Consider the following 15,701-nt stretch of genomic DNA (forward strand, 5'->3'; position numbering starts at 1 on the left):
ACCAACATGAGAAGAATTCCTGAACCTCGTTCACTTGGAGATAATATGAAATGACCGCCAACTATGACTGTTTGATATTTATTACCAGCAATGTGGAAAAAGAGACACATGCAGAACCGAAAAAGGTACCATTTTGTTGAAGGAGCAAAGTTCAACAAACCATAACCCCGCTTCTGGATATCGTTTGAAGTCCATTTTAAAGCTTGTGATATATATTTTCTAAACACGAAATAAAACAAATTTGACCGGGCCGACTTTACGGCTGATTCGTGGTGTACGTAAAATGTCTCTCGGCAGCCTTTAGTGGAATCCTTAAATTATGCAGAATTCAATTGGTAAATTTCCTACGGTGCTAATATTCTTCTTTTTTGTTTTGTTTCTAGGATGAACGGCTAGAGACCTTCAAGATCAATGCATGGCTGACTATGGTACGTGAAATGTTGTCCCATGTGAGATTAACATTCTAGTAAATTTAACAGAGTATGCTGTGCAATAGCTGCCATTTGCTTTAAACACCTGCTCACAGTTTAAAACACCTGCTCATGATAACAATAAATTATTATCAATTTAAAGTTTCATTTTTAAACAAGGTTTAAGTCCTGACTGTCACTACTGGCACTTGACTTTTTAATCATTTTGTTTTGTCAGAGGTGGTTTGATGAGTATCTTATGTGGGATCCATACGATTACCAAGGACTGGAAAACTTTAAGATAGCTAAGGACGAATTGTGGATGCCAGACTTATGGCTATATAACAAGTAAGTACATTGTCTAAATTCTTTGAACCCTAAAACGGGGAAGGTGACCGCCTTCTCTAACATTACAAATTATCAAAAATAAGATGTTTCAATACAGAATGTTGTTACGGAAAAGTGTGGATGATGTGGGACGAAGGCTGCCAATTTGGCCATCCTCCTGTATTAAATCAATACCTGTTATCTTATCGTTGTGTACCCCATGTAGAAGGTAATTGTACAATAACTTCACTGTTTTGTAAATTAAAAAGGCATATTCCTTTTTTCATGTTCTATTTTCTAACTTACATTGAGACATGCTTTTAAAACAAGATATATTGCTGCAGCGGTTTTGATACGAGAAGCAAGTACGTGTCTAACAATACATACATAGATACATACAACAAGGCTTTTGTAGCCCGCCATTTCATGAAGACCTGAGTGTGATGATACATAATAAAATAATACACTACAGAGCAAAGAATGAACAAAGACAAGTCAATATGGGAACAGGTATGTTTTCAAATTCTTCTTAAATATACGAGGAGATGTTGCAGAACGAAGGGCTGCTGGAAGTTGTTCCATAACTTTGGAGCAGCGAAGTAAAAAGCCCCATAGGATAGTACATACACTTCCGGTGTGGTTACCACAATTCACCACGTTTTTGTACGCACCATTTAATGCTCTGCGTGCTATCCATGCGCCTCCATGGAAAAAGTTCAAGTTTTGAAATATTTTCTCAAAATATCAAGAGCTATCTTAAGAACTACTGAATCAATACTAGGCCTGTTTGTACTCATTTTAATGCATTTTTCATGCTGATTCCAAATATGGTCATGAAAATTTACATTTCTGAATTTTTTGAATTTCTAAAATTTTTTTGAAACTTGTCTTGTCTTCATTTTTTTACACGATTAAATTGTACTTTATTAAACCAATATAGCCTGCAAAAATCAAGACTCTAGGTGCTGTAGTTTTGTCAAAATCAGAGATTTTGAATAAAAGGCTGATTCAGCCCTTTATTATTACGATGGAATTGTTAGTCGAACGCATACACGATGTTCATAACACACAGTACTACGCGGCGTGCGCGACGGTGATATACACAACAAAGGGTCGTACCACAACATGACCGAAGGAGTGGTACGTATTGGCAACATGTGCGCTGGTAGTAAATTCCAATTTTCTTTGCTTTGAAGTAGTTGTTCGGCTCAAAAATAAAAGGGGATATATCTGACAGTAAAAGCTAACATTTTATGGCAAAGAAATGCTAATCTATTTTGTTTGAAAATGTTATAATATTGCTTTAAGTAAACATATGTTTAGACGTTACATTTTATTGGCGCAATAAGAAAAATATGAGCTTTCTTCTGTTACCAAAATCTCAGTTTTGATGAAGCAAAATGGAGGACGAGGCTGTCGATCGGGTCAAGGACTCATTTAGCTTGATCCCATTAGTTTCAGCACCTGAAATGTCAATGTCCTATTATCTAAGATTAGAAAAATGGTCGCCAAAGGACGGTAACATTGTGATTTGCTAGCTAGCGTTGACGATCAAAACGATTCGAATCTTTATTTTGATTCGAAGTTTTCAACGCACCTTTGAGTTAAGGCTAGGCAACAGTAGTACTGTTGCTAAGCCCACGATTGTGGCACTTTACTCGTTGAATATTGAATGACATGTGACACCACAGCTTTGTGCCTTAAATGATGTGTGACACCACAGCCTGGAATGCCTTAAACTGATTATCTCTCGTCCTACTGAGCCACTTTTGGTAACACGGACTACGAATTATATATAAATATTAATGGGTCTTCTTTATCCAGTGATACGAAAATAAGTACAAACGTCCCACACATAATGTTTATATGACTTCATAATGTGAGCGTACCCTCTCAAATTTGGAAAATTCTGGCTCTGTACAAAAGTAGTGGCAAAATAGATTTTTGGGTAAGAATTTTACGATCAAGCGATTTTCTTCGGAGTTAATCTTATATTATGAAAGGAAATGACTATTTCAACCCAACTACAAAGTAAAAACATATTCCAACAATGTTATAAGAGCAAAATGAAAACCATGGATTTTACTGTAGAAACCTATATTGGACCTCGCAAAGGACGGATCTACGATTAGCTCGAGTCGTTTGGGCGTCAAATGCTCGCGTTTATGTCGGATGAAAACCCTCAGGTGTTGGTATACCACCATCAGTTCCAGCCGGATATCCATACCTGAGCCAAAGTTGAGAAACCACGGCTTGGTGGCGTGTACAATGATGTGATTCGACTAGGAAATGGATGTTGATACATGGGAGACGAAAGCTAGTGATCGGCACTTGCAGGAAGAAGATCCACAATGCTGGGAAAACAGTGGAAAGCTTTTGAAAGTACCTTGAAGGATGGAGAGAGCGGTATCCCTCATATTTGCCTTCAACTGTGCCTTCATCGACCACGATGGGCTGCCGATGATGATGATGATGATGATTATTATTTGAACACATTAAGGCAAAAGTATGACCACAAAGTACAGAAATTATCCTTGAATAAATCTTGCAAGCAGAGAACGAATTATTTTGTGATCTGAGTGAAATCACCTTCCTTCACTCAAAGAACAAGGTCTCCATAATACAACGGCAAAGACACAGATAGTAGTACTTATACACTTTTAATCGATTTAATGAAATTGATTTTATATTTTTAATATTTTCTTGAAAATGATTCACTTTTCAAGCACAATCATTTTGATACAGCCTGTATATTGTTTTTGTTACAGTTTACCACCACCTGTCACTTTTATTTGTATTACCTTTTCAAATAGTTTACAGTTTTTGTGCTAAGTAGGTTTTTTTTATTCTAAAACGGACTTTTTATTATTTAGAGTTTAAATTAGCCATAATTGAGAACATTAAAGGCCCATTCAGTGATTTGCTCATCCGGACGATCGTAAAAATCATCAAAATTCAGATTTTGGTACCTTTGTAATTGGCATAGATGTGCTAACATAGCCTGCTAGTGGTTCGGTCGAAAGCCGTGTATTTTAGACAAAATAAAGCATTTGCATGATTCTGGACTTTTGATACTGACAGTACAAAAAGTCCGACTCGAGATCGAAAGAAGCTCACTCTCCACGTACCAACACGCGTTGCGCATTGTTTCTACTACTTATTACATCAGTAGCTACTATTTTAAACAAAATACACAATTTTAACTGTTTTCATATTTGAATTGACCGTTAGTTTGCCTCGGTGACCTAACTGACCTTTAATTGCTTATTTTGTTTTCTACTACAAAAATTAAACGTCTGTTTTAAATCAATTTAGACTCTACTTCCCCGTGTTAGAAACACTGGACTAGGAAGTTTTTCCAGGCGATTGGTGGCGCACTGTACGAAAATCTCGATTTTCTCGAGTCGATCTGAGTTGAAGTAGAAAACCTTTCTAAAACTTCTGTTTTTGACTAATCTGTCGATGTATTCAGGGAAAAGTGGTTTAATGAAATTCTGTAGACTTATTCTTTATTTCTAAGCAACTCTGACAAATTTCCATTTTTTAAATGTCCCTGTGAAATCACTGAAAGGGCCTTTAATCTACGATTGTATTACGAGTAATCATTGTAATTGTGGAATACAGGATGTTCAAGCATTAACAAGTGTGCTTTGGATGGAATACAGGACGTTCAAGCATTAACTAGTGTGCTTTTGATGTTAAATGGCAATAGAATTGATTGATGTTCAGATCATGTTGTGTTTACTACGTGCTTTGCATACTAAACATACACTCACGGGTATCTTGTAAGCAAAAACGTAGTATATGGTGTGTTAATTACAAGCAAATAATGCATGTTAACTTGGGAAAGAGACTGATTCAAAACACCTGCTTCCAGAATAAGAAGAACTTATCTGCTATGTTATTTATTTATTGATACTTCGTTTTGGCTTTGGATGACAGAGGAAGTCACACGTTATATTGCCACGTTACATTTTCACTTCGTTGTTGATGTGCTTTTGAATAGCTCTAAAAGAGGCGCCAAGATTTGATTTGCTCTGGCGCCTTGTTTTTAGTACAACGTGATGAAAATGAAGGCATGCAAGAGAATCATGAATGAAGGAAATAATCCATTAACCTAATGATTAGAAGCCAAATAGAATCAATCTGGTAGTGTTTCTGAATAATTTCACGTTGTGGTAAATCCAGATGTAGATTTGCAAATTAGCTCTATTAAATAAGAGTTGGGCAAAATATATTTGTCCCACGGAAATATCATGCCAAGAAGTGGTTTCTCTTTGTGTCTTAAACATACCTCGCTTTAACCTCTGTTGTTTGCGATGATACATAATTATTCCTTCTCATAATGGTCTTTCCGCTATACTGCCCTTCACCATAGGTATTGTCACAAATAGCTTTAAAGCCCCAACATTAAGCTATCTAAAAGTAGGAGTACCGATACAAAAATGTTTTCCAACTGGCATTGGAACCTATTCATTGACATTGACTGTTTAAGTAATAACCTTAAAAAACCAGCCATTGAATGATTTTAAGGATGTTGTTTGAGCTCTCGCTTATAGTTTGCAGTAGGTCACATCGATGGTGAGATATGACCAACAATAGCTAGCCTGCAGTTTCTCTTACTGTTTACATTTTATCTCCTTAAACTAGAGCGATAACCGCACCATAGCTGAACAATGTGGCTTCGGCAGTATATTGTGGTAGGCTTATACCACTGTCACCCGGAGTCTGTAATGGACATACTCTCGAAATGCTACGAAGGTATGACCGCCCGAGTGGTGTTAATGAAAGAGGAAAAGTAAAGAATTTAAAATTTCAGCTCAATTGAAGCATTTTGAAAACTTGACCTTTCACCTTTTTTGCTCCTTAATGAATTTTAAAATATTTTCAACACGTTTAGAATGTGATCAGGATCATTGCGTTTAAATTTCAGCTCAATCGGAGCATTTTGGAAAACTTGACCTTTGACCCCTTTATGACCCCTTAATGACCTTACATGAATCTTAAAATGTTTTTAAAATGTTTAGAATGTCATAAGGATCATTGCTTATAAATTTCAGCTCAATTGGAGCATTTTGAAAAAACTTGACCTTTGGCCTTTTATGACCCTTAACGACCTTAAATGAATTTTAAAATATTTTTAAAATGTTTAGAACGTCATAAGGATCATTGCATTCAAATTTCAGCTCAATTGGAGCATTTGAAAACCTTGACCTTTGACCCCTTCATGACCCCTTAATGACCTTAAATAAATTTTAAAATGTTTTAAACATGTTTAGAATGTCATAAGGATCATTGCATTTAAATTTAAGCTCAATCGGAGCATTTTCGGTTAAAATGACCTTTTTTGACCCCTGTGACCCCTGGATGACCTCTGACGTTTGGAAATATTTTTATTATATTCTTTATGTTTTCCTCTTTCATATGACACCACTCATGGCGTCATACCTTCGTGGCATTTAGAGATATGTGACGTGTCATGTCAAAAGGAGACACTTTTGGGCAGGTTATCAATTTGGAGCTTTTTACATATCTTAAATATTGAGATATTTTGCTCCACAATGCCGTTTTCCCCAATGTAATCGGACATTCCTAAGCGAAGATATTGAGTTTGTAAGTTATGGTATTATAAAATTGGAAATTGAGATATCGGCCTTTAAAAATATTATTCACAATGTTGAGAGTAGGAATTACCTTGAAACATGTCTCCAAAACTACAAGATGCTAGTTATATTCGGGTCTGAAACTATCAGACAATATTTTTAACATTAATAACATTACAGATTCGCAACAAACCCAAATTGTGAAAAAATCACCCCCGTGCAGATTTTTGGCTATTTCTCCATTTACGATCCTGCCCAAAAGTGTCTCCTTTTGACATGACACGTCACATATGTGCATTTCAGACCAAATGGTTAGTCAGTAAGCTAGTAAGGTAGTAACATTTACTCATAGGCTGATACCATTTCATGGTTCAGCAAAAAAGTCAAAATTGAATATGGTTGAAAGCGGTATTGATATGTTGGAGTTGGGAACATATCTTGGTTGATGGGTTCAGTTGTATTTTAACTTACTTTCTAATTGTTACAGTTTTTGTTATGATTATTTCACTGTGTGGTATGTAATGATTGTATATTAACAACCTACTAAAACTCATTATAACGTTTTGTTTTACTATAAGCCTCTTTCAAAGTAAATCACAACTCGACTGCACATAGTACGTGAAAAAAGATTTTAAAATGTTTTCTGCCCCTGTAAGAATGAATAATAAACAGGAATAGTACCTACCAAAATATAAAAAAAATGAATATGAAAACTCAGTGAACGAAATATAGTTATTTTTAAATTTAATTGAAGGAGAGTTGCTGTATCTCGTCCGAAATGCTATGTCTACCATCAGATTGTAACCACCTCCTAGTATTTCACAAACATTTTTTTCGTGTTAGTTTTAATAAAAGTCTACATCCTTGTTCATTGCACCGTTTTTTGTAAAGCATCCCTAATACGTCCAAAATTATGCAACTGAGCTGTTAAAATGTTCTTTCATCAATTCAATTGAATTTTAGGGATTTGTATTGTTTGACCCGTTTATGACATAACGAAATTTACAAGAATTATTTGCGTAAACGTGACGCTGTCATTTTTCTAGCATTAATATGAAGTAAGCCGAGAACATTACAAAACGGTTGGAATTGTTTGGAATACCCCAAGCTTGTGTAGCATTTAAGCTTTTAAGTTGAGGATCTTGCATAAGTTGCTCTAGTTAAGAAACTGTGCTAGTGTCTATTCTAATTACATCAGTGTTTTTGTTCAAGTGTCTTCTAGCATGGATAATCTACTTAGTAACCTGCTTCACCAAGCTGTGCAAAATAAAATCGCACTAGGACATGGCATCGTTGACTCGTTTAGTTTATAAGCATGCTATTGCCCACATAAACGGTTCCAAAAAAATAAGTCCCCCCTAAGAATTTTTGGTATAATCCAAAAACGGCTTGATCAATTCTCTTGTTTTAAAGTTTGGAACATAGGCTGATTAGTTATGCATCAGGTGAACGGTGTTTTCTTGTTATCTGTTATCATCTTTACTGAGAAATACAGCCATTTATCAAATTTTCGGCCAAAAAAAGCTGCACTTTTCTACATAGGCTTTTTATGCATTACTTTTGGTTTCAGACCTCATTCACTTGAATAAAATTAATCAAAAAGGAATGTTTCTATTTTTTTAAAATTAAAATAACTTAAGTTAAGATGTTCATGAATTAATTTTTACACTTTTCAAACATGTTTTATGGTTCAGTGAGTAATCATATAGCCATTTATGAAATTTTATTCATCAACAAATGGACCAACAGATTCCTGGTTAGATCTTTTATGCTGGCCCTATACACTTGTTTCATTGGTCATTCCTTGAATGGTTAAAAAAAACATTTATTTGGATGGCCTTTATCAAGACTCAATTTGATACAAGCGGACAAGTGAGGGACTACATCACCTTAAAGGACTTTGCAGTAAATCCTGCAGCATGCGGGGAACCAGCTTGACAAACAGCAGAGAAGAACGATGCTTGGAAGCCATCTCACGTGAAGGAAGGCCTATTCATTATTGAAAGACATTAATAAGCTGTAGCATTCAATTTAATTTATTCACTGAACCATAAAAACTGTTTTTGAATGTGTGATACTTAAATCAGGAAAGGCTGAAACTTAATTCTTTTTGATTAAATTACTCACTTAAAGGGACAAATTGTCAAACACAAATTCAAGCATAAAAAGCCTATGTAGAAAAATGCAACTTTTTTTGGACCGAAAATATCGTAAATGACTGCATTTTGCAATGAAGATGATAAAAAGTAGCAACAAAAACCCACTCACTTGATGCATAACTTATCAGCCTATGTTCCAAACTTTAAAACAAGAGAATTGATCAAGCCGTTTTTGGAGTATACTAAAATGTCTTAGGGGGGACTTACTTTTTTGGAACCGTTTATATTCGTATCAGTATCATATCATTGCGACTAAATTAGCATAGAAGTCATGGACTTACGTTACTCTATCGTTATGCGTGGTACTGTTGAGATATTTCATGGGATATTAACAATCAATTAAAATATAAGCTTATGAGTATGACTTGCAAATCAAATTTATGTCAAAAGTATGAAAATTATATTACATAACTCTTATTTTCTAATCACAGTTGACTATTTTGTCTTCAACTACCATTGTCATGTGCATTTACCATGTCAATGATCGAGCACATTTCATACTCATTTATATACATCATATGAATGGTGAATTAAATTGTTTAGTATGATACAATAACAGTCATGACTGTATGTGTATGCTTTTCGTTGTTGTACAAAGTAAAGCATCTTTCTAAATAAATCATCTTCATCTGCACATACGTGAAAAAAGATTTTAAAAATGTTTTCTGCCCCGGCCTGCACATATGTGAAAATGGAATAATAACCATGAATAGTAACTACAAAAAATAGATAAATGAATATGAATACTCAGTAGAAATATAGATTTAAGGCTTTTATTGGAGAGGAGTCCCAAAAACTATGCAACTGAGCTGTTAAACATTCTTAAATTACTGTGCTCTCATCAATTCAATTGAATTTTAGGGATTTGTATAGTTTGACCCGTTTATGACATAATGAAATTTACAAGAATTATTTGTGTAAACGTGACGTTGTCATATTTCTAGCATTAATATGAAGTAATCCGAGAACATTACAATACTCCAAGCTTATGTAGCATTTAAGCTTTTAAGTTGAGGATCTTGCATAAGTTGCTCTAGTTAAGAAACTGTGCCAGTGTCTATTCTAATTACATCAGTGTTTTTGTTCAAGTGTCTTCTAGCATGGATAATCTACTTAGTAACCTGCTACACCAAGCTGTGCAAAATAAAATCGCACTAGGACATGGCATCGTTGAATCGTTTAGTTTATAAGCATGCTATTGCCCACGTATATTCGTTCAGTATCATATCATTGTGACTAAAGCATAGAAGTCATAGACTTACGTTACTCTATCGTTATGCGTGGTACTGTTGAGATGTTTCATGGGATATTAACAATCGATTAAAATATAAGCTTATGAGTATGACTTGCAAATCAAATTTATGTCAAAAGTATGAAAATTATATTACATAACTCTTATTTTCTAATCACAGTTGACTATTTTGTCTTCAACTACCATTGTCATGTGCATTTACCATCTCAATGATCGAGCACATTTCATACTCATTTATATACATCATATGAATGGTGAATTAAATTGTTTAGTATGATACAATAACTGTCATGACCGTATGTGTATGCTTTTCGTTATTGTACAATGTAAAGCATCTTTCTAAATAAATCATCTTCATCTGCACATACGTGAAAAAAGATTTTAAAAATGTTTTCTGCCCCGGCCTGCACATATGTGAAAATGGAATAATAACCATAAATAGTAACTACAAAAAATAGATAAATGAATATGAATACTCAGTGAATGAATATAGATTTAAGGCTTTTATTGGAGAGGAGTCCCAAAAGCTATGCAACTGAGCTGTTAAAGCATTCTTAAATTACTGTGCTCTCATCAAATCAATTGAATTTTAGGGATTTGTATTGTTTGACCCGTTTATGACATAATGGAATTTACAAGAATTATTTGCGTAAACGTGACGCTGTCCTTTTTGTAGCATTAATATGAAGTAAGTCGAGAACATTACAAAACGGTTGGAATTGTTTGGAATACCCCGAGCTTGTGTAGCATTTAAGCTTTTAAGTTGAGGATCTTGCATAAGTTGCTCTAGTTAAGAAACTGTGCCAGTGTCTATTCTAATTACATCAGTGTTTTTGTTCAAGTGTCTTCTAGCATGGATAATCTACTTAGTAACCTGCTACACCAAGCTGTGCAAAATAAAATCGCACTAGGACATGGCATCGTTGACTCGTTTAGTTTATTGCCCACGTATATTCGTATAAGTATCATATCATTGCGACTGGATTGGCATAGAAGTCATGGACTTGCGTTACTCTAATGGTATGCGTAGTACTTTCGAGACCAATTAAAAACCTGATATCATGGGTATGGCTTCCAAAACCATTGTCATGTGCATTTACCATTTCATTGATCGAGCACGTTTCATAATCATTTATAAACATCCAACGTGAATAGTGATTTAAATTGTTTATTATGATACAATAATTGTGTGTGTGTTGTGTGTTTACTTTGACTTGTGTGTTTGATAGACAGTACGGTGAACTGTTGGCCAGGTGCAACAGGTGCAGTGACCATGCATGTAACTCTTACATGCCACAAAGATACAGCCCAATTGTGACGTCATGCCTCTATTAGAAATATAAATATCATCTAATGATATAAAATATAAATTCTATACACTCACGACCCATTATTGGAAATTACGTGTTACGTGAAAGCACATTTTTCTGCAATAAATGTTTTAAATATAACACATTCTACACATTTATAAACACCCCTTTAAGTCGCACTATTCTGTGTGATTGAATAGAAATAAAGGGTGTAACATTATCCTCTATACTAAATTAACGTGTCCTCGGCAGTTAAAACCTTTAAATATGTAAAAATGCGTTCGGCTGAGCCTCACCCATTATTTACGTTTTTACTATCTCGTACACATTATTTGGGTGTAAACAATTCTGCATTATCCTTTAAGGTTATTAATTATTTTAAACTGTTGTGATTTGGTAGTTCACAGTATCTTATGAATGATAGTGAGCTTTGGCAAAAACTGCATTGCTTAATTCATAGCGAGCGTGTAGAAGAATTAAAATATCACAGATATACTTTTATAGGTGCTGCGGTTCTTGAGTTACGTTGTAAAGAGGGCTGAATCAACAACACTTTTGTAAAACGTACATAACTCATTAACAACAATAAATTAAGCAAGTTTGCAAAGTATACGATTTGTAGAATGAACTTTTGCAAAATATCAAGGTGTTAATTTTCAATAATATATTGATCTAGATAATGAAAATCGATTTTTAGGTTGCTTCGACCAACAATACCTCGTCTACCCTTAAACATGTTTTAACATGTTTAAAGGATAATGCTTATGTAAGATTTTTATGTAAGATTTAAAAATCTTACATAAACATAAACATGTTCGATAATAATCGTAGAATAGGAGAACATTGTGTGCAGCATAGTAGATTATAAAATAAAAAGTGATGTAACATTTGCTTATTTCAATGGTGATGAGAAGGTTAAAGTGAAATGATACATCTGGCAGCCATTCATCTCATTCTAGTTACGTCTTTCCTGCCTCAGTCGCTTGTTGTCCACCACAGCCTTAAAGACCCAGTCATTAATCCCAGCGCAAGTGTAAAAAAATAAAGTTGTGTATAAATTGCTTAAAAGTGAAGGATAAGTCATTCAAATTGTCATTTGGTATTTTTGAAATGACAGATTTGGCAAAAAACGAAGAAAACAGTAGTACTGACGAAGTTGAAGCCCCATTCATAATATATGTAGCTAATTTAGATACTGTCAGTATCTAAATTACAGATTCGTATAAAATGTCTTATTTTGTCTTAAATACACGGCTTTCGGCTGAACCACTAGCAGGCTATGTTAGCACATCTATGACAATGACAAAGGTACCAGAATCTAACATTTGATGATTTTTACGATCGTCCGGATTAGCAAATCACTGAATGGGCCTTTAAGTCACATGTAAGGACTTACACTAATCTCGTATCATTGTAAATGTATGTCACACTATCATGAATTAAGAGAATTGAAGTCACATAAGTTGATAGCTTTCTAGTACATACAGTCTGTAGTTTTGATGTAATTAAACGCTGGTTTGAACAGTGGTGCATGTGTAGCAGATAAACTTACAATTCAAAGCAAACATATGATGACGTCAAGACCACAATGATATGGAACAAACATGAAGATCAATGTCCATGCAGAGCAATATATCTTGTTTGATAAACACGTTTGTTATACGGATTGATAGAATTGTGCCAAAATGGTGAGACCTAGTTACGTCTTTTGAAAGTTGAGCTGCGCAGACGGAACGCTGATTCTAACGTCTCTCCACGAACATGTCCTTCAAATAAAATCAAGTTCAAATAATATTCCCAATATCTTGTGAGTTTAAAAGAGGATTGACACATAATTACTACCCCAATTACTAACCCCAATACAATGGAGATGTTAGAATCCGAATTAATCCATTTACCAACACAATTTGGGTAAAAGTTTGGTCCTCACTGACCTCACATGATAAGTGATATACTCGTATATTGGCAAGACCCAATTTCTCCATTGTTATGTCTCATTTCAGAGTGGTGACATAATGTTTTGAATAATAAGTGTTGTCGTTAAGGGCTGGGGTATGAGCGACCTTGAAGTTCCGGTATCTGGAGAGGGGAAGCAATGAGTTACCCCAAATCACAGCGGCAGGTAGTGACTGGGCCGCCGAGTGCTAATATATATTTATTTTGGAAGGTTCGTGTTTGTTTTAAATTTTGGGGCGTTTTTCCAAAATTTGATATTTTTGGTCATATTTCAAAAGCGACATGCCAAAGACAACTCTTTGGGCACATAGTTTGTTATTGTTATTGCAGTTCTTTTCCACATACCTACGTTAACATTCGATTGGGTGATTTACTAATATTATATATTTTATGACTGCAATTTGGCGTTTTCAATGCGTTTTACACGTATCATGAAATTAACGCAAATATCTAGTCACGCTGCTTTTAGAAATTTTACCTGATCGTCGGCTTTTGCAGGCAACAGAATGCAGATTGGCTCACGATAGATGTCGTATTCCTCTATGTGGTTCACTCATTGATAAAATGAGTTTGCATTCCTTGTAACAACACACACATTGCCGTCTGGAAACCGGGTCTGGTACTGATTTTGGGACAGCCAATAGACTTCAGCGCCGTATCAAATCTCATAAAAACCACACGACTGACGACTATGTGTTTATGTTTCCCGCACGAAAGCTTGTGTCTACATCTATTACTATACTTCTTTGGAAACGTTGACCTTTGACCATTCTTTGTATAACGCCCTGATATGACCTTGATATGTTCGCTTGATTGGGTACGTTATAGCATCCATTTCATTGAGGTGTTAGGACTTGGTCAGTACTATACTTGCAGGGATACAATAGTTTAACATGGTGTGTGAGCTTATTTGGCGCGCGATCTGAGCTGGTCCTTTTCTGGTGGCTGTGTCTGTTACAGGCACACTCCCTCTGCATCCAAACCAGGTTCACGCTCATAACACCTCCCTTAATGTAATTCATAATAATTGCATATAATAATTATATTTTTACCCTGAACTCACTACATTGTATAAAGAGACGAACGAAAAGAGAATGACTTGGCTGTTTAATGTCTATGATATTTTGCCTTTATTATGGTCAGCTAACAAAACTATTAGTACTTTGATATCAAGTAATGCCCACAACTCCTTCATTTAAAACACAGAAATTAGGCCTATATATTGTCATGAAATTCATCCTTTTGTGAAAAATCAAACAAATTATCGTACAAACAAGTATAGTACAGTCACATGTTAAAGTTAAAAAGTTAAATCCTTCCCAAGCCTTTCGGCCCATTGGGCGGCGCCTATCTCCGTTTCATAACCCTAGGCCACATGTCTGCAAGCAGAAAAGCTACAGCAGGGGGTTAGTCCACGGGTAGCCATGTGTTTAACTTTCCCTACTCCATTATTTCAATGCCGAACGCCTGGCAAGAAGGCAGTAGGTACCATTTTTAAAGCCTTTGGTATGGCCCGGCCGGGATTCGAACCCGCGACCTCCCGATCGTGAGGCGGACGCTCTAACCAATAGGCCACCACGCCGGTATCACATGTAGCATGGGATAAAACAATTACACTTCATGCAGATTATCACTAATTATGCTTTCTTTTCTTTCTTCTTATTAAGTGCTGGAAGTCGATACGAAGACTATACTGCCAATTCTCAATGCAGCGTTTTTTACACAGGCCGCGTGGTATGGCAATCACCAGCAATCATCAAAACACACTGCACTATGGATGTTACAAACTTCCCGTTTGATTTCCAGACGTGTTCAGTTGTATTTGGCCCCTGGCAGCACACAACCGATGAAATATTACTAAATGGAAGTGGTATGTATATGGATTCTTTGTTTAAGCACTTTAATAACACATGACAGGCCAGCTATTGTGTGTTATTATAGCTTTGCACAAACATTTATCTCAAGACTTTATTTACATTTACGTCAAGGCTTCATGAAGCCTTGATCTTATTTTTGGGGTAACTTGTTGTCGTTGTCTACCTTTTCTAATATTGCTAATACTCATCACAACTACGTACGTCAAGCTTGTGATTGGCTGATTATCCGGTCAATGTACCTGGGATTGGCTGATTCTGGTTTGGTGTTAGCAAAACCTCAGAACATTTACAGTGATCCTACTCATAGCCGTTGCTTTAATGTTATGAAATGTGAAATTGCAAGAACATTGAACAGTTGAACATTGTCCAGTTTTTTGAGGGCATCCAGAAACAGGAAAATAGACCCGACTATCGTACTTGCTGCTGTCGCGGCAATTGTAATTAAATAATAATACTTGACACCATAAGCTGCCGTATGATAGTATGGTTCGCTTGGAACGTATCACTTACCAAATGGATAAGCTCTTTAAGTCCAGGATGTATCCTTAGCGATATAGAAGTTGTGAACAGTAAGATTGAAAAGCAATAGTCTTTGTTTTTGTAGCAACCTGACCGTCTGGCATCCTCACCGAGTCATCGCCCTCACCGTCCTCATACAATAATAAGATCTGAACATGACAGAGAAGTTGTTCACTCTATTACTTTCCCCCCTCAAAAAAATCAGAACTATGTGATACGGATTTTTATTGCAATTTTGGCTCAATAAAATGCTCGTGATTTTTTATTTTCTGCCTGACAGAAGTGTCT

The 15,701-nt window shown here is 35.5% G+C and overlaps 1 protein-coding gene across 1 annotated transcript in view; it reads left to right on the top strand.

The window, feature by feature from the left end:
• The window catches only part of LOC140163015 (neuronal acetylcholine receptor subunit alpha-9-like), a 174,203-nt gene that overhangs the window by 144,780 nt on the left and 13,722 nt on the right, over window positions 1–15,701 (top strand). Inside the window, exons 3-5 of the mRNA XM_072186352.1 lie at window positions 384–428; window positions 649–758; window positions 14,685–14,887. Coding sequence (XP_072042453.1) covers window positions 384–428; window positions 649–758; window positions 14,685–14,887 — 358 coding nt within the window. The remainder of the gene's footprint in view (window positions 1–383; window positions 429–648; window positions 759–14,684; window positions 14,888–15,701) is intronic.

The sequence above is a fragment of the Amphiura filiformis genome, chromosome 10, assembly GCF_039555335.1.
Source record: "Amphiura filiformis chromosome 10, Afil_fr2py, whole genome shotgun sequence".
NCBI lineage: Eukaryota > Metazoa > Echinodermata > Ophiuroidea > Amphilepidida > Amphiuridae > Amphiura > Amphiura filiformis.